General features: G+C 33.4%; 1 protein-coding gene across 1 annotated transcript; it reads left to right on the top strand.

The window, feature by feature from the left end:
- Positions 1 to 1,598: 1,598 nt before the first annotated feature.
- On the top strand, positions 1,599 to 23,945 carry LOC140044619 (clathrin heavy chain 1). Its single transcript, XM_072089206.1, has 26 exons — positions 1,599 to 1,783; positions 4,982 to 5,189; positions 6,253 to 6,521; positions 6,935 to 7,096; positions 7,408 to 7,521; positions 8,000 to 8,371; positions 8,616 to 8,816; positions 9,418 to 9,510; positions 9,892 to 10,074; positions 10,334 to 10,564; positions 10,910 to 11,233; positions 11,703 to 11,921; positions 12,452 to 12,594; positions 12,978 to 13,100; positions 13,503 to 13,737; positions 13,949 to 14,094; positions 14,318 to 14,501; positions 15,034 to 15,226; positions 16,070 to 16,227; positions 16,671 to 16,835; positions 17,244 to 17,519; positions 19,313 to 19,462; positions 19,768 to 20,181; positions 21,354 to 21,575; positions 21,817 to 21,892; positions 22,255 to 23,945. Exons 1-26 carry the CDS (start codon positions 1,745 to 1,747, stop codon positions 22,443 to 22,445), a joined length of 5,091 nt encoding a protein of 1,696 aa, XP_071945307.1. The 5' UTR covers positions 1,599 to 1,744; the 3' UTR covers positions 22,446 to 23,945.
- The last annotated feature ends 92 nt before the right edge of the window (positions 23,946 to 24,037 follow it).

Raw genomic sequence — 24,037 nt, 5'->3', positions numbered from 1 at the left:
TATACAGAGTGGACCCATTTTGCTTAAAGCACTAATCCACCAATTGTTTTACCATTGGAAAAAAAGAAGGTGAATCATACGGAGAAAGGTGAAGAATTAGAGTATTTTAAAAGCAATTACGGTATTTTTCGACTTTTTAAATATGTCATGATCAATAGGCACAAATACAATTGTATAATGAAAGTGAAATAATATGTGTTTCATTACATTTACATTTCTTTCTATTCTTACTTTTGTATAAATAAAAAACTTAATTATTATACATTTTGGAAACGTTTTGCAATTTTTAAGTAGTTTAATCAGCGCTGCTTTTACTTTTCATTTTTGTTTTTAAGTTTTTAATTTATTTTTCTGTAAATTATGTAAGAATTGTACACATATTTAGCATTCTCTGATATCTTGCTTTTTTTTTCAACAGTATGAGTAGATATAAGTAAATATTAAATACTATTAATTATTAATTAGGCCTATGTTATTAAGTTTTTGCAGAAATCCCGGCTTTCTTATTCAAATAACAATTGATTAAATACACATTTCCATATTCTCCATAATTTTTTTTATAGTAATTTTGTATTGAATGCAAAAGTGCAATACTGCCATTTAAGTAATTTAAGGTCTCACGTAACTTATCGGTTTCTGTTATATTTATGGTGATTAAACTTTCATATTTTTGTGTAAATGTTTCGTATTACTGAACACAGATTCCATGACACAAACTCGATTCAAACCAGAGGAAGAAGAACAGTCTAAGGTTCTTAGAATTTGTTAACAACAAATCCCCTAGGACAGTGAACCGGCGGTATTTATGCCGGATCATTTACGGAAATACTACAACAAAACGTCACGCCATATAAGTAATCATGTGTATTTTCATATTTTATTAATTAATTATTAATTAATCAAACCGCAATCGCTGTCGTTGTCATCGTCGTCATCATCAAATTTCAATGGGAAATCAACTCCACACCATCATCATCAAATTTCCAAAATGTCTTCACCCTATATAGTTTCCTTTTCAATATTGTTAATAGTGCCCATAAATTATTTCAGCCCACTTTTTAAAAAACTACTGAAGGCCTAGGCCTTTATTATCCAATTTTGTACCAGAAATGGGCTACATTTTGATTTGTTGATATATTTTTTGATGGGTGCAATTTATGGAGAGCCACGTTCGTGAATACGTAAGTTATTCAACTGAATTTCGTATAAATACACCGCAAAATATATACACTCTTATTAATAAAATTAATGTAGATCTAACGGAATTTACTATACAATAAACTTCCAACCAATTCCGGAAGTTATATTCTATTCATTATCATACAACTGTGGTCCTGCGTCATAATACCTGAAACCCGTCACCCATGTATGTGGCACAACAAATAAGTTCGAAGAGAATTATCATTAAAATTGTGTACCTTCAAATACATTCATTAGCATCTCTATCAAGTATTGAAAAATTAAAAATATTATGTCATTGCAATCAAGAAAATAATGAAAATTTATTGTTGATGATATAATTTATTGATTTTTGCTATGAAAAAAATGCTGATCGCGTCAGGGAATAATATTTTTGCTTCCCACCGGAACTACTTTCTAATGCCTCTCGCATGTACGCTGGCGCGGCCATTGTAGGCCTACGAATGTTGATAGTGAAAGATTATATACATTTCATTCGCATAGAAAAGCCTTATTGGAACGGGGTACTACAGGACCAAGTGACAGGAAACTAGAAATAAAGGCAATGGCACAGTTGCCTATTCGCTTTCAGGAGCATTTGCAGGTTGGCATTTTATTATGATCATTTGTAGTCTTTGAGTGTCGAGTTGGCTGGCTCACGAGACCGGTGTCCCACCGGCGGCTTACACGGAATGATCACGCCCTCCTCTATAATAAAATAGGAAACTTTAGGTGGTTAGCACCGGCCGGTGTTTGATAGTTGTTTATAAATCATAGAAAAATGGTGTCCAATAATTCTGTGCATATACGAATACTATTATATTTTCCTTATTTATTCCTTTCTTTCTTCTATTCAATATATGATTTGTTTTGAAATATAAAAGGGCAACTTGTTTTGAAATATTTTGTGAACGTGTGCAGGATTTTGTACATACAAGGATTTTTGTTAAAGTTCAAGTTGGGGGTGTCATGTGACTGCCATTGATTGTGACTGCCTTTTTTCTATAATAGATGGGCCTAACTAAGTTGAGGAATCATGGGCATAGAATAAAATCTAGCCTAGTCCTAGTTGTTTAATCTTGGGCCTGTAAGTAATATGAAAGGGAATCTACTGTAGGCCTACACTATGCACTCTCCAATGCCAAAATGGCCCTCTAACCAAGTCTAAATAACCCCCCTAATTCCACAAAAATAGGTGTTGGCCAACACACCTGAGAAAGAGCTTCTTTTAGTTTTACAGTAAAGTTGTGTGTACTGCAAGACACCAATGCAACACCATTTTTTACAGGAAGAAATCGGTACAATAGTTGGTTGATAGGCCTACTTACTGTTATATAGTAGAAACACTTGACCTTGCTAATGTTTTATCAATATAAAGCTACCGATTGCTATTATTAAAGTTATATTGTATTGTAGTTCCATAATTTAATAAAAAATACTGTATGTAAATTTTAAAAAAAGATTAATTTCAAATAAGTATATCAATTTCATTGAATTGTAATTGTTACTGTAACAGTTAGTAAGACACTATTCAAATACAGTAAAATGAAAATAAATTAAAAGTCATAGTAAAATGAATCACACAGGATTTTCTTTCCTTTTGTGTAGATGCATGACTCAACTAACCATGTGTGCGTGGAGTCCCTTTCATTTGTTCAAAATCCACCGCAAATTATAAAAGAAATTGTCACTTTCTTAACAAAATCATTTACTATTAAAGTTATTTGTTAGAGAAAAAAAATTTACAAACATTAACACATTTATACTAGCAAAATGGTATATTGTCTGTATAACAGTGTTTTATCCTTATAACTTAATCTCAGAGTCGTTGCAACTTCTGGTTTTACTTTGTTTCAAACGTTATAAATAACTACTGTATACTCACTGTACAGTATCTTGTGTCTGAATACGCCCCTATAAAAATATTAATCTTATCTTTATTATATGTACATTAACAATACAGAAAAAATAGTAATTGCACACCAACATTTGGTGTTCATCCTCCTTTCTAATGATATTGGAGGTAGTGTTTTATGCATTGTACAATTAATAAAATGCAAGAAAGCACTTATTTTAATCAAATGATTTTTGTGTGGTTATCTTTAGCGCATTCAAACATACTTTACAACATTAGAGATCAAAGGTGTTCAGTTTGTATGCGTGTTTGCAGAGATAAGATTTGGAACTGGGAGGGTCTGTCTAAGCATTTCTATTTAATGTACAGTAGTTACAACTATACAGTACTACTACTGTACTGTAGATAATGAACAGTACAGTATTTACAGTTACAGTACCTGTACAGTACATGAAAGATGCCAAGTTGTACTGTACAAAAGGCAATTTAACGAGACCGGTTCAATCTCAACCTTATTTAGGGCAAACAAAAATTATTGATAATGATAAAAAAATAATGAATGATGATACTATTTAATTATATTGAAAATACTGAATATCACCATTTCAGCATTTTTTGTACAGTGTTTGTACAATATAAATGTTTGTTTGAGTAAGAATGACCATGCCTTTGGATATCAGCAAATTACGATGCAAAATAATTAGTGAGCCATTGACATTATTGATTTGTGTAGAGCGACGGTACAATTCTCGCTTTAGTTTGGCTTCATTAGCTTGAATACAGTAGTCACAGTGAATGTTATCAGAATCTAATCATTGTCAATCGGATGTACAGTAGCTAGTAAATCCCTAGTGACTAAGCCTTTTCCCATTAAAATTGTTTGTAATATTTAGCAAAACTGTATACAGTACAATTTACTGTTCATTTTTTATAATATTCACTACTGTAGTTTAGTAGGCCTACTTAAAAATTTTTTATTTTTAGTTTAAACTGTTCATTTATTATGTAGTGGTCATTTATTCTTATACAGTATAAAGTACTGTAGTCTTGATATGATTGTTTGTAGGCAAAACTAGTCGTCCATTATAATTGTGTTTTTGTTTAAAATTTAAGCAACTGCTGTTTTTGGTACATTTTAGTCATACTGTACCATTGTAGTATAATTTTACCTCTGCAATACAATTTGATTATTCCAGTATATACTAAATAATATTTTAACTGCATCAATTTCTTCGTTTTCTTGATTTTTTTCATTCTGACAGTTTAAAATAAATTATGCTATGCAAAATGTAGCATCCTCTATCTGACCTTGATTTAGTATGACATGATTTTATTGTCATACTTCCGGGCTTCTACTTACTACTGTAATTATAGCTACTGTACAGTCACAGAATACTGTATGCAGTACAGTAGGCCTAGGGTTGGGTACAGTACTGTATGTCCTGTGTGTGTTATCTTCATTATTTACTGTATGAAAACCCAACATACAATATGAATGCTATACAGTACACACAATGCAATGCAGTTTAATTAAGGAAGCAGTTTTGGCAAAACTATAGCCCTGTGAAGTGATCCTAGTTAAGCCACATACCAGCTGGCAAAGTAACACTAAGTACTGTACACCCAAGATAAACTTGGTACCCTACAGTGTAAAGTTCCTTTAAACTAACATTAAAAAACTGATGGTGGGTGCCAAAAGAAGTACAGTATGTAATAAGGATAGTATGTATTGTTGTACTGTTGTGGTTGTCAGTATATTAATCAAATATTAATTCTACAAACACCAAAAAATGTCTTTAAATAAAATGTAGAACAAATTGGCAAGGGTTTTTAAAAAAGATGGTTTTGCAATTATAATGAAATTTGTTTACATGTACTGTACATTTTCGTCTTGGCGATTGAAGCACTGTATTGTATTAACTAATTGTTCCATCCCGACTCCTACAGCTCCAAAATGTGGGGATCAATGCAGCTAATATTGGGTTTAGCACCCTTACGATGGAGTCAGACAAGTTCATCTGCATACGTGAAAAGGTCGGAGAGCAGGCACAAGTCGTCATCATAGACTTGGCGGATTCAGCAAATCCAATTCGACGTCCCATCTCGGCAGATTCTGCTGTTATGAATCCAGCCAGTAAAGTCATTGCTCTCAAAGGTGAGATATTTAAAAGCCCAAGTATGGTAGTGATATGCCCAAATATGGTAGTGATATGCCTACATAAATATGGTAGTGATATGCCCAAATACTGTAGTGATATGCCCAAATACGTTAGTGATATGCCTAAATACGGTAGTGATACGCCTAAATACGGTAGTGATACATTGCCCAAATATGGATATATATGGGCACATCACATTTTTTTCATAGTGTAGACAGAGCTTTTAAAAACAGATTATGAATATAAAACACTCAAAATGGTGTACAGTATACTGTTTTGATGCAAAAAAATATATTATATTAATAATGGATTAAATTCTTAAAATAGATTATACCAATTAAAATTTTAAGTAGAGGTACAGTTATTATCTATGATTGTTATTAATGTCGCTCTCATGTAAGTCGTTTAACTAAAAACGTCAAATGAGAATGTAGTTGTCGCGTCTCATTATGAATGATAAGAAGATGTGAGTTCATAGTCAATTAGTTGTAGCAAAAATTAGAAGCTTAATGTTATCCAATAAGTGATATTTTATACCAAAATCAGCTTTATCGTAATACATGGCTTGGATGCTGTAAATGTTAACCTGCGATATCTCCCACAATAATGATTACATCTTGTTACATACAAAATTTTTTATCTCATATAAAATATTCCAATTTTTATGAATAGAAAAATCAAAATTATTTTTCTCAGAAATTTCTTCCTCTTATTAGTTGCCATAGTAAATAAGTTACTAAATGTCTACTAATTGAAAATTAATAACCCTACGTCATCTGAAATATACAGTACAGTAATGAGAAATCATATAATTTGAAATATAACCATCACTTACTCACTGTAAGCCCTGTCTACACTATCAAACTAGTTTGACAAAAAAGCTTGATATGCCTAAACAAATATGGTAGTGATATGACATCATCATGTCCATATATGGACATATTACATATTTTTGTCACAGAAAATTTGATAGTGTAGACACAGCATTATAATGCTAAATTTCACACACAGTAATGTTTGCAAATAATTAGCATTTTTTTAAAATCATGTATAAAACAGCTGGAAAGACACTGCAGATTTTTAACATTGAGATGAAGAGCAAAATGAAGGCCCACACGATGACTGATGATGTCACGTTTTGGAAATGGATCAACGTGAACACTATTGGAATGGTAACGGACACCGCTGTGTACCACTGGAACATGGAGGGCGACTCGCAGCCCATCAAGATGTTCGATAGACATACGAGTCTCGCTGGTTGCCAAATCATTAACTACAGAACCAACCATAACTTGAAGTGGCTATTGTTGATTGGAATTTCGGCACAGGTACATATTTTGTTTTACGTTCTTGCAATGATAATTCTTGTCATACTTCTTATTTATTTTCAATCATTCTTTATTCACCAATAGCAAATTGGAGCAAACAAAATAGCTTTCGCTAATCGCCCCATACTAACAAATACATTGAATAACTCTGAAATAACAATAGCAATACATGAAATTCATTCAATGAAATTAACATAATAAAGGACATAAACAAAACAACAAAAACCATAAGAGATGGGCTACCATAAATCAGTATCTTGGTAATAAAAGTTCTGTTATATTTCTAACAAAATTATTTTTAGATATTCTTTATATCTAAACGCATGTTGTTCCAAAAATATTGAGCCGGTGTAAGAGATTGTAAAGTTTGATCTTCATTTTAAATCATGGTTGAAATATTCTCTTATTTTCAGCAAAACCGAGTTGTTGGCGCCATGCAGCTTTACTCTTCTGAACGTAAAGTCAGCCAGCCAATCGAAGGCCATGCTGGTTGCTTTGCCGAGTTCAAAAGTGAAGGTAATGCCGAGAACTCCACTCTCTTCTCGTTTGCCGTTCGAGGAGCTGCCGGTGCTAAGGTAGGTCCCTTTATTATCTTATTTATTACCAAAATTCTTTATTCATTGCTTATCAACTGATTTACTGTAAAATTGGAACTGACTTTTGAAAATTATCTACCTGAAGGAACTGTCGTAACCGAGGTAGTCATACTATGGTGTATGCAACGGAAAAATAATATGTATAGATTTTGAATTTAAACAGGGCCTATTGCTACAGTTTTTTTATGTAATTTTAATGCAGTTTTATAGCCTTTAGTATATAATGTTAAAAGAGCTCTGATTTCTGTAGTTGACTTGTATTTAACATTATATTTTGTCTTGTTTTGCAGCTACATATCATTGAAGTAGGCACGCCACCACAAGGCAACAAACCATTTCAAAAGAAAGCCGTAGATGTATTCTTTCCTCCTGAAGCTCAGAATGACTTCCCAGTAGCCATGCAGGTAAGATTTGATCTTTTTATGCTAGATGACTAAAGCTGGTTTTCCACTAGACGAATTCATTCACGCAAATCAAAAGTGTTCACTAATGCACATGCTTATTAACATGTTCATCTACAGCCCTATCTACACTATCAAACTTTATGTGAAAAAGAAAAATGTTATGTGCCCATATGTGGACATGATGATGTCCTGTCACTACCATATTTGAGCACACACACAGGAATGTTTGATTCAATTGTATATATTTGCTAATGGAAAAGAGGCTATAATCATCATTATCAGTTTCTCTGTCATTCTGTCTTGCTCATTGTATTCCTCCAAACTTTGTTTATGATATCTTTCCATGTTGTTTTTGGCTGTCCTCTTTTACCTCTAACTTTGAGGTGCGAATTTCTTTTCTTTTTTTTTTCGAAACCCAAACCAACAGCAAACAAAAATCGCCAATAACTAAATATTTTAATATGTTTTGATATTGTAGGTAAGCAGCAAGCACGACGTCATTTACTTAATCACAAAGTATGGCTACATTCACTTGTACGACCTTGAATCCGGCACTTGTATATACATGAACCGTATCAGCGGAGAGACCATCTTCGTCACAGCCCCACATGAGCCAACTTCTGGTATCATTGGCGTCAATCGCAAAGGACAAGTGTTGTCTGTGTGCGTAGAAGAGGAAAACATTATACCGTACATCACAAACACTTTGCAAAATTCTGACCTTGCTCTACGTATGGCTGTGCGTAACAACCTAGGTGGCGCTGATCAGCTATTCGTCAGAAGTTTCAATACTCTCTTTTCGCAAGGGAAGTTCTCTGAAGCTGCTAAGGTTGCCGCAAATGCCCCAAAGGTAAGTTAAAGTATTGTTATCATAAGGCTTTTGATTGCCGAAAGGCTGAGGCATCTGTGCATACTTACCAATAGCTTTTGAAGATTCTTTTTTGTAGCAGTATTAATTCCCAATGTAATATTTGATTTCTATTATAAATTTTAAAAGATAAATAGTATTGTTAAAGTTAGTTGATTTAAACTAATACATAACTAGTTAGTATTGACATAATAATCCGATCATATATTTGGGGTTTTTTTTTCAGGGTATATTGAGAACGCCTCAAACCATCCAGCGATTTCAGCAGGTGCCGGCACAGTCTGGTCAAACATCACCACTTCTGCAGTACTTCGGCATCCTACTAGACCAAGGCCAGCTCAACGTGTTTGAGTCACTAGAACTGTGTAGGCCAGTTCTTCTACAAGGACGTAAACAACTGCTGGAAAAATGGCTTAAAGAAGATAAGGTAATGGGGTTTGTTTACCTCATTCCTTTGCTTGCTTACTTAGTCTGGGACATACCCTTATATACTTATATGATAAGATTCCTCCATAACTTCCCATTGTGATGGCCAGTTCATCTCTCTGCATACCAGTATTCATGTATGCGAGTGCTGGTCTTCCTTGTTTCCTTTGCTTAGGTTGATAATACTTAAAATGTAGATATCTAAATTTTGTATTTAACAACAATCCATTATATCTATATGATAAACCACAACGACTTGAATAGGTTTTTATTGAGATAATTACTGGAATTGGATAGTTAGTTTGTTCATTTTTCCTCAAAATGTATAATATTATCACCCAATCAATTTTGTTGATTTATCTCACAATTTACAGGAAATCAAAACACATTCACCATAGGGTTTATTGCAAATAGCGTGAGCGATGCATGATGGGAAGGAATTGAGAGCAATAGCACCACCAGTATAATGAAAACTTTATATACTGGTGGTGGCGCTATTGCTCCCAATTCTGTCCTATCATGCATCACGCTATTTGCGATAAACCTTATTGATTAATATTTTAGGTTGTATTTAATGTGAGCCTTTTCGCTTTCAATTTCAGTTGGAATGCAGCGAAGAGCTTGGAGATTTGGTCAAGACAAGTGATCCCACTCTTGCTTTGTCGGTCTACCTGAGAGCTAATGTTCCCAACAAGGTAAACATAAAGTAGTCTATTACATGTCTAGCTTACCTTGATTAACCAACATAGGCCTTATCCCCTTCAAGGGGAGAACATAATACGAAAAAGTAAAATTTTTCCTGAACATTCCTCCAAGACGGTGGTATTGCCCGTAGCCACGCCCTTGGGTGAGCAACAACCCCCATCCATACCTTACCATTTCTTTTCATAATAGAGGATTTGCATTTGTTAACATTTTTTGTAGATTAATAAAATATTAGGTAACAAATTTTCAATAGATTTGATGCCATGGCTCTTATACTTTACACGATTTCACCGATATCTAATACAATCGTGCATTGTTTCATTAGGCAATTAACTAATTTGTGATTTATACAAATAATTTCTTGCTTACAGGTGATACAATGTTTCGCAGAGACAGGACAGTTCCAGAAGATTGTACTATATGCCAAGAAAGTAGGCTTTACGCCAGATTACATCTTCCTGCTACGACAAGTAATGCGAGTGAACCCAGAGCAGGGTGTACAGTTTGGACAGATGCTGGTCCAAGATGAGGAACCATTGGCTGACTTGAATCAAGTATGTAGTTGTTGTATTGCTATACTAAAGCTCTGTCCACACTATCAAACTAGTTTGACATCATCGTGTCCATATCACATAACGTTTGATAATGCAGAAAAAGCTTAAGACTAAAATGTGCTGCACCATGCATTATGAAATAGGAATCTGTACATAAAATGTATCCAAAGACTGGAAAACACTGCCTTCCACCAGACATTTTGGAAAACACAATAAACATCAAAACATCTAGTATAATATATTATCCTCTTGTTTTCAGATTGTTGATGTCTTCATGGAACAGAACCTTATCCAGCAGTGTACATCTTTTCTACTGGATGCTCTCAAGAACAACCGACCATCAGAGGGACATCTCCAGACCAGACTTCTGGAGATGAACTTGATGTCTGCTCCACAAGTAGCTGATGCCATCCTTGGTAACCAGATGTTTACTCACTATGACAGAGCTCATGTTGCCCAGTTATGCGAGAAGGCTGGTCTCCTTCAAAGGGTAAGTGAAATTCATAATAAGAAAACGTTCTAGCCACATAATTTCCTTTTTTGTTGTCTTATCTTCACATAGATTCTGTAACAATGATACCCTAAAAAATATAAATTGTACGCTACAATATTGTACACATTAAGACTAAGTCTACATTATCAAACTTGATGTAAGAAAAAAAAAATGATGTGCCCATATATGCACATGATGTCATATCACTACCATATTTGGGTATATCACTACCATAGTTGTACACATACTTTTTTTGTCAAACTAAATCCAAATCTAAACTAGATTTAAGGCAAATTTAAGACTCTGCAAAGTGTCCCTTACATTATTTTACTATCTCTATAGGCCCTTGAACACTACACAGACTTGTATGACATCAAGCGTGCAGTCGTGCACACCCATCTCCTTAACCCAGAATGGTTGGTCAACTACTTTGGTTCCCTCTCCGTCGAGGACTCCATCGAATGCCTGAAAGCTATGCTGACTGCTAACATCCGTCAGAACTTACAGATTTGCGTGCAAGTAGCCACAAAATATCACGAACAACTGGGAACAAATTCGCTTATCGACTTGTTTGAGTCCTTCAAGAGCTTTGAGGGGTTGTTTTACTTTTTGGGTTCGATTGTGAACTTCAGTCAAGAGGCAGATGTCCATTTAAAGTATATACAGGTACGGTAAAAAAAAATGTCTTATGTTTGGTCATTTGCTACTTGACCAAGCAATTTCTTATTATATTAGCAAACTATGATGACAATTTTCTAACTAGGTTTTATTATTAATTCTGCACTACCTTGGAATTTAGAAACGTAGCATTACTATTAATTATTCTGGAATTCCTACACTCAATGGAAAGCCAATGAAAATATTGGAGATTTAGCAGATCATATTTTGCTCTTTTATTCAATTTGTGTTTTGAAAATCTCCTAAATTAACTGGTTGGATAGACAAGTGTTAGGCCATGTGATGACCTAATGCTTCGCTTCTTACCACACAATTAATTTCTAACATTAATGCGTTTATTCAAAATAATGAAAGCAATAGACATCATAGATGAACAAGTTTTACCATTCTTGAAATTCCTTTATATCCTACCTTTAAAAGCCTATAATCTAAATGATAAATAACTTTATTCCTTCAGTCTGCTTGCAAAACTGGACAGATCAAAGAGGTGGAACGCATTTGCAGAGAGAGCAACTGCTACGACCCGGAACGAGTTAAGAATTTCCTGAAAGAAGCCAAACTGACGGATCAGCTGCCATTGATCATCGTCTGCGATCGATTTGACTTTGTACACGACCTTGTTCTTTACCTCTACCACAACAATCTACAAAAATATATCGAGATTTATGTACAAAAGGTAATAAAGTTGCTCTTTGTCTTTTAATGAAATTTCATACACATCCAACAGTGAGCATCATGCCAATTACAGGATGGATAAACTATTTTATAATTGTTATGCTTATAAATTCTTACTCTCAATGGAGAGCCAATAATAATACTGGAGATTTAGCAGATCATATTTTGCTCTTTTATTCAATTTGTGTTTTGAAAATCTCCTAAATTAACGGGTTGGATAGACAAGTGTTGGGCCATATGATGACCTAATGCTTCGCTTCTTACCACACAATTATTTTCAAATAATGAATTTATCGAAAAATAACTATTTTGATGAAAGCAATAGCAAGTGGCCTAGAGGTTAAGGCAGTGGATTATCTTCTCAGATAAAGTTGCATTACAATGATTTGCCTATGTTCTGATGTAACTTGTGGTAGTCAAATTGGTATTCAATTATTAACCCCTATGTTCTTGTATTGTGGCATTTTACATGTTTTTGACTAGTAATAATAGACCACAAGGTTAAACATTTCTGTTTTCAATGTTTAATAGGTGAACCCATCACGTTTACCGGTTGTCATTGGAGGATTGCTGGATGTAGACTGTGCAGAAGATATTATAAAGAGTCTGATCATGGTGGTCAGAGGTCAGTTCTCCACAGATGAACTCGTAGAGGAAGTTGAGAAAAGAAACCGGTAATATAAGCCATTTGATTATCAGTATTAATCTTAAAATTGGACAAAAAATTGAAAACAATTCAGGAAAATAAAGTGTTGTACTGAATCCTAGATGTAGCAACATCTAAATAAAAGAATACTTCCATTTAGTAACCACTTTTTATTAGACTTTTGCAGTTTTGGAGATTTAGCAGATCATATTTTGCTCTTTTATTCAATTTGTGTTTTGAAAATCTCCCAAATTAACTGGTTGGATAGACAAGTGTTGGGCCATGTGATGACCTAATGCTTCGCTTCTTACCACACAATTTGTTAGAAAGCTATTTGAATCATGGTCGTGTCTTTTACAGATCACCTATTTCATTCACGATTCGTTAAAAACATTGTTTAAACTTTTTCAGACTCAAGCTTCTGCTACCATGGCTGGAGACACGTATTCATGAAGGTAGCGTTGAGCCAGCTACCCACAATGCCTTGGCTAAGATCTACATAGATAGTAACAATAATCCAGAAAGATTTTTAAAGTGAGTTATAATCTTGATTCTTTGTTCTTGTAAATTATTTGAAAATGTGTATTGTTGGAAAGTTCTTTATGTTAAAATAAAGTTTTGATATAGAGTTTGTTCTGAAAAGAACTGTTGAATTTCTCCATTGACAACAAAATTGAAACATGTTGATATAAAGTTTGCGGCAGGAGTGAGGACGATCAAAGCATATTCATCGAAACGTCGTGAAACCAAACAGTTCTTTTCAGAACTAATATACGTGGTGTACCGCAAACTTTATATCAACATTTGATTTCGCCATGCAAACCTTCAAACAAAATTAAAACACCAAACATCTTGCCCATAAACCATGAATTGCATTGCTACTGTATTCTAGTTAATGTAGAGAGCATTTCTTATGGTTGTAAATTTGTATTTCAGAGAGAATCAACATTACGACAGTAAAGTTGTTGGTAAATACTGTGAGAAGCGTGACCCTCATTTGGCGTGCGTAGCTTATGAACGTGGCCAATGCGATTCAGAACTGATTAAAGTATGTAACGAAAATTCACTGTTCAAGAGCGAGTCCCGATATTTGGTACATAGACGAAACTTGGAACTCTGGGCTGAGGTTCTGAACCCAGAAAACCAATATAGACGACAGTTAATTGATCAGGTATGTAATTTTGGCTTTTGTCAATATAAGCTGATAATGAAAGTGTAGTGTTATTTGTATGGGTTGAATCAGTATAAAATCTTGTATAGGCTTTGTTAAAATGAAACATTTTGGGAATTTGCCATTATTCAACTAATACAATCACTTAAAAGATAATATCCATACAGTTATTTGAATACAAATGAAAATATATAATTTATCTTTTTATTAGGTTGTACAAACTGCTCTGTCTGAGACACAAGACCCTGATGACATCAGCGTAACGGTCAAGGCTTTCATGACAGCTGACCTTCCAAATGAACTTATTGAACTGCTCGAAAAAATAGTTTTGGAAAATTCAGTCTTTAGTGACCATAGGTAACTATTTTGTTAATGCTGTTATATTATTAAATATATCTTGATATCTTAATTTAAAAACATCAAAACAATTCACTGAGGCAAATAATTATCCGTAGCAGCCAAAAGAGCTGGAGGCTTTCAATTAAAAACATCATTTACAACGAACAATTTCATACAAAAAGAGAAGAGAAGCAGCAAATTTCATCACATTTAATTTTATATTTCGCTTTTTTCTTGCCAGAAATCTCCAGAATCTGTTGATATTAACAGCAATCAAGGCAGATCGTACCCGTGTTATGGAGTACATCAATCGCCTTGACAACTACGATGCCCCAGACATCGCAAACATCGCCATCGGTAGTGAGCTCTATGAAGAAGCCTTTGCTATATTTAAGAAATTTGAAGTTAACACGTCAGCTATACAGGTAAGTAAAAGAAGTAAACAGTAAAGCTCTGTCTACACTATCAAACTAGTTGGACAAAAAAAGTGTGATGTGCCCAAATATTTGCACATCACATTTTTTTGTCACAAAGTAGTGTAGACAGAACTTTATAATGCCGATGGTTTTAAATACAATGTCGGTATTCATATTAAGTTTTTGAGAAAAGTATCTTACTAAAGTTCTGTCTACACAAAAAATGTGCCCAGATATGTAATAGTGATATACCCAAATATGGTAGTGATATGACATGATGTCCATAAATGGGCACATAACATTTTGTTGTCCCATAAAATAGTGTAAACAGAGCTTCAGAACGATGATTTTTTGATATACATTGATGTGACTAGGTATTCATATTAAACTGCATGTTTTAACATAATGAGACACTTCTTATTGACTTGTTTAAGATAAGTACTTTACTAACATAATATCGTACCAGTATAAAAACACCTTTGAAATCAATCGTTGCCAATCTGTCCTTACCGCAAATTGCATCTTGTAATTGTTTACCTAGGTACTGATCGAGCATGTGAATAACCTGGATAGAGCGTACGAGTTTGCTGAAAGATGTAATGAGAACGCGGTGTGGAGTCAGCTAGCCCGAGCCCAGTTGAATGCAGGCCTGGTGAAAGAGGCTGTCGACTCGTACATTAAGGCCGATGATCCATCTACCTACACAGAAGTTGTTGATGCTGCCCAGCAACATGGTGAGCAGCCAAATGTCAACAAGTTTGAAATTAACCATGTCTCAAGCTCTGTCTACACTGACTATCAAACTTTATGTGACAAAAAAATGTGATGTGCCCATATATTGACACGATGTCATATCACTACCCTATATGTGCACATCACCACCACATTTGGGCACAGAGTGAAGACAGAGCTCCAGCAATATAAAAAAAAAATACATGTCCATTTACACAGTTATTCACTTATGCTTGGTTCCCACTAGGACGCAACGCGAGGACATAGACGCAAGGCAAGAGAGTTGACCAATGACAAGCGACTGTTCGAATAATCCATCGTGATTTGTCAACTTGCTTGCGTTGTGTCCTTGCAGTGCGTCTGTAGTGGGAACCAAGCTTTAATAGCAATCAATTGTAGTAGTAATGCATTTAGAAATAAAGTTTAAGAATAGCATTAGTTGAAAATTCTTTAAATATTTTTATCCTTTTGCTTAATTAACATGATCAAATTATTAGTTGTCAATTATGCTAATATAAATAAGTGATACAGTGGAATGAGTTGTCTTTATATATTTACTTTGTCTGTTATCCTGTACAATCTCAAATTGTTATCTGTATAATGATTTGTTAGATTAAGCTTCTTTTTTATTTGCTACGGATATATTATGTCATCATGGTATTCCGAAATAAAAAGATGAATGATAATTAACACACCAATAAACAGTTGACAAAATCAAATTGCAATTGAATGTAGAAGTTTTATTCTATATGTGAGAGAAAGAGATATTAGGTATTTGTAGTGTGTATATATATTATAAGATAGAAAGAAGTATGTAAAATGTTTTAAATTTTGTTTCCCTTTAGACAATTGGGAGGATTTGGTACGCTACCTTCAGATGGCCCGCAAGAAGGCTAGAGATGTGTTTGTAGAAACCGAATTGGTGTTTGCCTACGCCAAAACCAATAGACTTGCTGACTTGGAGGAATTTATATCTGGACCTAATCATGCTCAAATACAACAAGTAAGACTTCTTAAACTTTGTTTTTATTTTTTCTCTGCACACACATTAGCTTTAACATTGTAAGAACAAAATTACAGTAGTAAAAGCAGAAGGAGGCCAAAATAAGTTTGGAGACAAACTTTAAGTCATGGTCACCAGATTAAAATAAGAAATCAATAAAATATTGAATGTATAGTAGTAGTAGGAGTTTACAAGAACAACTAATAATATAAAGAAACATTAGGAGATTTTACTGCCATATTTCAATTGTTTTAGTATAGATTTATAGTGGTTCTGTCAATGGATAATGGCATTCATTTTTATGTTGCGTTTTATACAATAACCATCTCAGGCACAGTGGACAAGATGTTATAAATACAACAACTTCCATTGTCTTTTAAAAATGTCTAATATCTAATTATAAATTTGTTTGCTTTTGGTTAAATGATGATTGTGTTTTATAGGTTGGTGATAGGTGCTATACTGAGAAAATGTTTGAGGCTGCTAAGCTTCTGTACAACAATGTATCAAACTTTGCCCGCTTGGCTTCCACTTTGGTGCACTTGGGCGAATACCAGGCCGCTGTAGACGGTGCCAGAAAAGCAAATAGTACACGTACATGGAAAGAGGTAAGAAAAGATTAGTTAAATTTGTTTGCAAAAAGTAATTCTCCCAACACTGGACACCTTTGGGCTGGTTTTCTTTGAAAGTCTGGTATTCAGAATGTGTTTATAAAGATAAAAATGAATTTAGGCAATTTTGGACCTCAAAAAAAGTTTGGTTTTGGGAGTGTTTCCAGTTTTCAGAGAGTCCAGTATTGGGAGAGGAATTTCAACTTTTATTAACATATTTTCGATACAACTGTGAATTCACACAATGGTTTCTCTGTATTGAATTGATACCAGTTAATGCCAAGCATATTGTGGATGGTGCCTTACAAACGCGACTACAAAAATCGTTGTTTGTTTTTCAATGTTGCCCATAACTATTTTGGTTTGAAAGTAGATCATGTAAATGATAACATGTTTTGTGTATAGGTCTGCTTCGCATGTGTTGATGGTGAAGAATTTAGACTTGCCCAAATGTGTGGTCTGCACATCGTAGTGCATGCTGATGAGTTAGAGGAACTAATCAACTACTACCAAGACAGAGGATACTTTGAGGAGCTGATCTCGCTACTAGAGGCCGCCCTCGGCCTTGAGCGTGCTCACATGGGCATGTTTACAGAGCTGGCTATACTCTACTCTAAATACAAACCATCCAAGATGAGAGAGCATTTAGAACTCTTCTGGTCTAGAGTTAACATTCCAAAGGTATGTAAAATTCACATTGATTTTTGCTGTTGAATTAGCGTGTTTATTTCACAATGTGAACACATGTTACAAAACAGTATGCCAATGAGATAAATATGTTTCTCAATTAATGCCTAAACTATACTATTTAGATTCCAAATATTACATGCCAGTTTATGCTCAATGGTACTTAATTATGTCTGGTTAATTGGATGTTTCTAAATTATGATTTTTTTATTATGATAATATCTGGAAATAAGAGGTCAAAGGCCACCAATAAACCAATCCTAATTACAGTTTACTTCACCAACAAACAGTTGATTTAACCCATAAAATATAGTTGAGTAAATTAGTCTAAATGTGGCAGATATTGTATGATAAAACTTAGGCCTGGGAAAAAAAGTCTGAAAATATTATAGGTGCAAAATGGTAAAGAAAAAGGGTAGAACTGAACAAATATAATGTAAAATCAAGTAAACTTTAGTAAATACACAAAAAATTGTATATAAATGACATATTACAATGAATTTGATCGGAACTATATGGAGTGTGTCACACGCCATCAATTAATTCCATTTGTCACCAAGATCATTATTCGTTGCAAATAGGCGACTCCCTGGTCATGTTTGCTTAAGTGCAGTTTACACAAGTACCTATTAAAAATGCGCTATATTTAGACACTAACATTCCTGTTCTGACAGTAATAGTTATAAATCACTTGTTATGGATCTATTTTGACTCAAACAAGCTAAGGTGCCATCAATGTTGTGTTTACTATGAATACAAAGACTGGTGTCATAACATTCTTTGCATTGGTACCTGAAGTGATTGCCAAGTGAGCATCCACTGCTTTATTAATATGCTATTATTTCCATGTCATGACTTCTATGGCCGTATTTCTATTTCCGTATCTGAATTTAAATGCGATTTTTATGAGCAAAAGAAAATTACTTTAAAAAGCGGTGTGTATATTTCTTGGATGGTAGTTGCTGTTGAAACAAAAACAAGCTTATTTGTTTTCAATTACTCCTTTAAGTATGTCAATTAAAGATAGTTTCTGATTAGCTTTGCTTGCTGTCAACAGCTATGTAAACAGTGTTGACATTTTGGGCTTTGTTCCAATAGCTGGCTACTCCTACTTGTACTAATGTTTTACCTTATATACTCACTACACTAACATTCAAATCATGAAAGACCATATAGCTATATAAAAATACACTAGTAATTAAATTCAATAAAATGTACAAATAAATATATACTGTACTGTTAAAGGATAATAAATAATTTAAACTACAGGATATAAAACTTGAAAATATTTAAAAACTGAAACTACCATATAAAATAGTTTAATTTTAGAAGTTACGGTATTGCCTCATTTACCACATGCTATACTGTAGCTTCATATTAATATATACAAATTACTTTTACAAATTCTAAAGCTCTGTCTACACTATCAAACTTGTTGTGGTGTGCCCAAATATTGTAGTTATATGCCCATATATGGGCACATCACATTTTTATGTCACATAAAGTTTGATAGTGTAGACAGAGCTATATTATAAATCCAAAGGCAAATTACTGAAAAAATGACAATGCTGTGGGTATCAGTGGCTGGATCACAATGGAGATACAAAAAAAAAGCGAAAAGCTAAATCAAAACGATAAAGTAAAACAGCCAGAAAAGTTAGCAGAGCTTTCCGGCAACACTAGCCCTTCATCAGTGCAAGTGTATATTATAATATATATATGTACAAATTGTATTACATTGTATTATACTTGTATTCATTTGATTTGTATTCATTTTGTTTGTACAGGTTTTGCGGGCTGCTGAATATGCTCATTTGTGGGCTGAGCTTGTGTTTCTGTATGATAAATATGAAGAATATGATAATGCTATAATCACAATGATGAACCACCCAACAGATGCTTGGAGGGAAAGTCATTTTAAAGATATTATCACAAAGGTAATATATTTTTATTTATTTTTATTAAATAGTTTGAAGTTATACAAAATATTATTAAGCTCTGTCTACACTATCAAACTGCACTACCAAACTAGTTGGGAAAAAACGGGCTATTTAAAAAAAAAATCCCTGTACTATTTTAGTAGAGATTTTTTCGGAAAATGGCCAAATACCATATGACATCATTGTGTCCATATATGGGCACATCACATATTTTTTGTCACATAAAGTTTGATAGTGTAGACAGCTTAATTGTATAACTTTTAAACATTGTAATAATGTTTATTATTCTTTTTGTGTTTCAGGTAGCAAATATTGAATTATACTACAAAGCAATTCATTTCTACTTGGACTATAAACCAATGTTACTTAACGATCTTCTAGTTGTCCTAATTTCACGTATGGATCACACGCGTGCAGTTGGTCTTTTTACGAAAGTCAACCAGCTGCCTCTAGCCAAGCCATACCTTAGACAAGTACAAAACCATAACAACAAGGCCATTAACGACGCCTTGAATAATCTGCTCATCGACGAAGAAGATTATGAAGGCCTGAGGGCTTCCATCGACGCTTTCGATAACTTTGATAACATCGCCCTCGCACAGAAATTAGAAAAACACGAGTTGATAGAGTTTAGGCGAATCGCAGCTTACCTATATAAACGTAATAACCGCTGGAAGCAATCTGTTGAACTGTGCAAGAAGGACAGACTCTTTAAGGTATGTGCTTGAATCTTATTATCTTATGCAGTAAGTAAGTGGGACACCTCTATTAAAGGGACAATTTCCTTTGAAATGAACATGAGGAAATATGTTCTAGCACTACGGCCAACCCCTATCCAAGGGACACCCATACTGAAGGGGATATTGTTAGGTCCTGTAGGTGTCCCATTTATAGAAGTTCTACTGTATTTTTGTGAGGTTTTACTTTTTTTTTTGTATGCCAATTAGATACACAGTTTAGTTGGTTTACTCGTGTCTCAGACTAGTAGCTAATTATCAAATAAATTTTCTTTTCAACTAAGCTTTGATGTTGCCTATAATTTTAAATATTTTATGGGTGGTCTTTTAACTGATTTACTGACTAGTTAAAATCAATTTATGTAATTGATAGATAAATTGTGGTTTGTACTTAAATTAGATTATAATTGGACATAATTTGTGGTGACGAATTTTAAACTATGATGGCAGATGCAAATAAATTTAGAATTGTCTTATCTTAGTAGTAATAACTTATGTTGTGGTTGACATCCATAGGATTAGAATGCTATTAATTATTTTGATGTTTGATCGTGCTGTAGTGTTAAATTGACTTGTTGACGTCGTATAAACCATTTATTTTGGGATTTATTTTTAGGATTACCTTGTTTCTTTTATCAGCATTTTGTAACTTTTATCAACATTTTGTAATGACGTATCAACCTTTTGTAATGATGTATCAACATTTTTTAATGGCTTATCAACATTTTGTAATGGCTTATCAACATTTTTAATGAATTATCAACAGTTTGTAATGACTTATCAACAATTTGTAATGACGTATCAAAATTTTGTAATGATGTATCAACATTTTGCAATGACGTATCAACATTTTTTAATGACGTATCAATATTTTGTAATGACGTATCAACATTTTTTAATGACGTATCAACATTTTTTAATGGCGTATCAATATTTTGTAATGACGTATCAACAATTTTTAATTACGTATCAACATTTTGTAATTACGTATCAACATTTTTTAATGGCGAATCAACATTTTTTAATGGCTTATCAACATTTTGTATTGCTTATCAACATTATGTAGTGATTCATCAACACGTTGTAATGATGTATCACCATTTTTGATAACTTATCAACATTGTATCAATATTTTGCCACCATTTTTACAGGATGCCATGCAGTATGCACAAGAGTCGCGTGAGCAAGATATAGCAGAAGAGCTCATTGCCTGGTTTTTGGAAGAGAAAAACTTTGAATGCTTCGCCGCCAGTCTTTTCAACTGCTATGATCTCCTACGACCAGATGTTATCCTAGAATTGGCATGGAGGCACAATATAATGGACTTTGCCATGCCATATATGGTGCAAGTTATGAGAGAATATTTGTCCAAGGTATGTAAAGCTCTGTCTACACTATCAATCAGACATTATGTGACAAAAAAAATTGTGATGTTCCCATATATAGACATGACGATGTCTTATCACTACCATATTTGGGAACATCACACTTTTTATGATTTGTATTTAATTTTGTCTTGACCATCATAGGTTATCAGAAGAATTCTGTCTATAATTTATATAACACATTTATAATATAATATAATACAATTAATTAATTTCTTTTTTTTTTAAGGTTGATAAATTAGCAGAATCCGAGTCACAGCGAAAGGAAGATGAGCAGGCTCAGGAAACGCAACCAATTGTGTATGGTAAGTTAATCAAGAAAAACATAAACTGTTTTATATGCATTATGTTTACACCGATCTAGAATGAGTGGATTAGCCGTTGAATGTACTCCTGTTGGAAGTGGAAGAACTTATCCATTCCAATACTTTTCGTGGAGAAAAAATAATGTACTACTCCTGAAGCCAAAAAACTAAAGGAACTGGAATTCGTCACAGAAAGGGTACACTTTTGATTCATAGGAATACATTTGCCTTTGTGGAAAACAGGCTTTAGACTTTACAAATGCATATCTAATGTATGTCCTCATGTGAGATAATTGCATGTCAAAATACCAAAACGACAAGGTTCATGGATTTTCACTATAATATTGTATATTTTTTTACAGGTGAATCTCAATTGATGATAACAGCAGGTCCAGGAATGGGAATACCCCAGCCTGGTATGGGAATTCCCCAGCCTGGTATGGGAATGGGCATGCCTCCAGGTGCGGGCATGCCTCCTGGCGCAGGAATGCCTCCTGGTGCAGGAATGCCTCCTGGTGCAGGAATGCCTCCTGGTGGTTACTATGGAATGTAAATCTACATTCATGATATGAGAACTTAATATTCAATTGTGTGGAGAAGGAGGATATATAATACCTGAAATGAATATAGAATGAATGGAATGATTAGTGGATAACCTCAGTGTGCGACCCAGTGTAAATGATTAATAAAAACCCAATTATGAAATTGTATCGTCGTTAGGGGACGATTCACACTGCACGCATTTTAATATAACTACTCCCGGTATTGTAATTATAGATCTGTCGAATGACTAAGGTATGAAGACATAACAAAAAAGAGGCTACTCGAAAATGATATATAACCATGATTATAGAACGACAATATTTGATTGGTCGGCGGAAAAGAATATTAACGATTCTTGATTTAGCTAATTAAAGTACTTTATCCTATGAGCAATATATATTTTTTTGCCATTTAAAACTTTTTAGTTTATAAATCTATGACAAAATTATCACATCTTAGCAAACAACTGCAAGTCTATGACTTAGGTCACATGGCTATCAGTTATGACCATATATGGTTTTATTTGTCTGAATTAATATGGACAAAAGGTCATTTAAAGTTTGTTGAACTTCTTTTTAAAATACATCCGGTTCCTTTTCCAGAAAATAATAGTGTTACGAGATTTTTGCACATTTCATGATGGTGCAGCACTAGGTTTTAATGTTAGTTTTCACTTTAATTTTTTGTTTAAATGTTTAATATAAACAAGATGATATTACTATTATTATATTTACTATATTAATATTGAAGTTTTATTCCAAAAGCATGATATTATGTTGTGTTGTTCTTGTATAGATTTATACTATGGCTATATAATTCCCTTGTAAGGTGATGGTGGTATACAGTGATCATTTTATAAATGAAGATTGAATGTAGTAGAAAAAAAACGATAATGTTAATAAAGAAATCGATTGTCCAAATGTAATGTTACAATTAGGTTTATAAACAAACCCCAAATTATATCTATTACCAATAATTTGACATGATGAATTGTTAATTTTTTAATTTTGTCAAATCCAAAAATTTATTGAAATATAAAACAGTATATTATGATATTTTTAGATTGAGTTTATATAATCAGATGTTTAAAAAACAATTATACCAACCCGGTTTTGTACTCTGGTTGAATTCAGAGCTGTTTTACGGCGCTTAAATGGCAAAGTATTAAAAAATAACAAAAACAATTATATGTAGGGGAAAAACCCCCCTGAAAAAAAAAAAATAATGTACGTAGCAATGAATTATAGTGAAATTGCTTTATTCTTGTGGAATGTGAAGTTGTATTCGTCTAGTGTATAGCATTTGTAATATGATTTCATGAGTTATCTATCATAGATTTCTTTAGATATGTGTGGCTTTTAGTTGATGGCAAAAACAACTCTATTCTTGGTTAGATCGTAACAATTTCCAACAAATTACAAAAAAAAAAATTTAACAAATCTATGTAATGTGAGAAAAAATTCAATCAAAAGTCGTGAAAATAAAAGACCATGGGCCAACCATATATGAACTCTTGTTTTGTGTGTCCTTTTGAGATTATTCAGAAATTCGAATGTTACAAAATCGTTAATTTTTTACTACAAAAAAACCCCATGATACTAT

Source organism: Antedon mediterranea, chromosome 3, assembly GCF_964355755.1.
Source record: "Antedon mediterranea chromosome 3, ecAntMedi1.1, whole genome shotgun sequence".
NCBI lineage: Eukaryota > Metazoa > Echinodermata > Crinoidea > Comatulida > Antedonidae > Antedon > Antedon mediterranea.
Note: the sequence above shows the minus strand (reverse complement) of the source record. Positions and strands in the feature narration are given on the sequence as shown.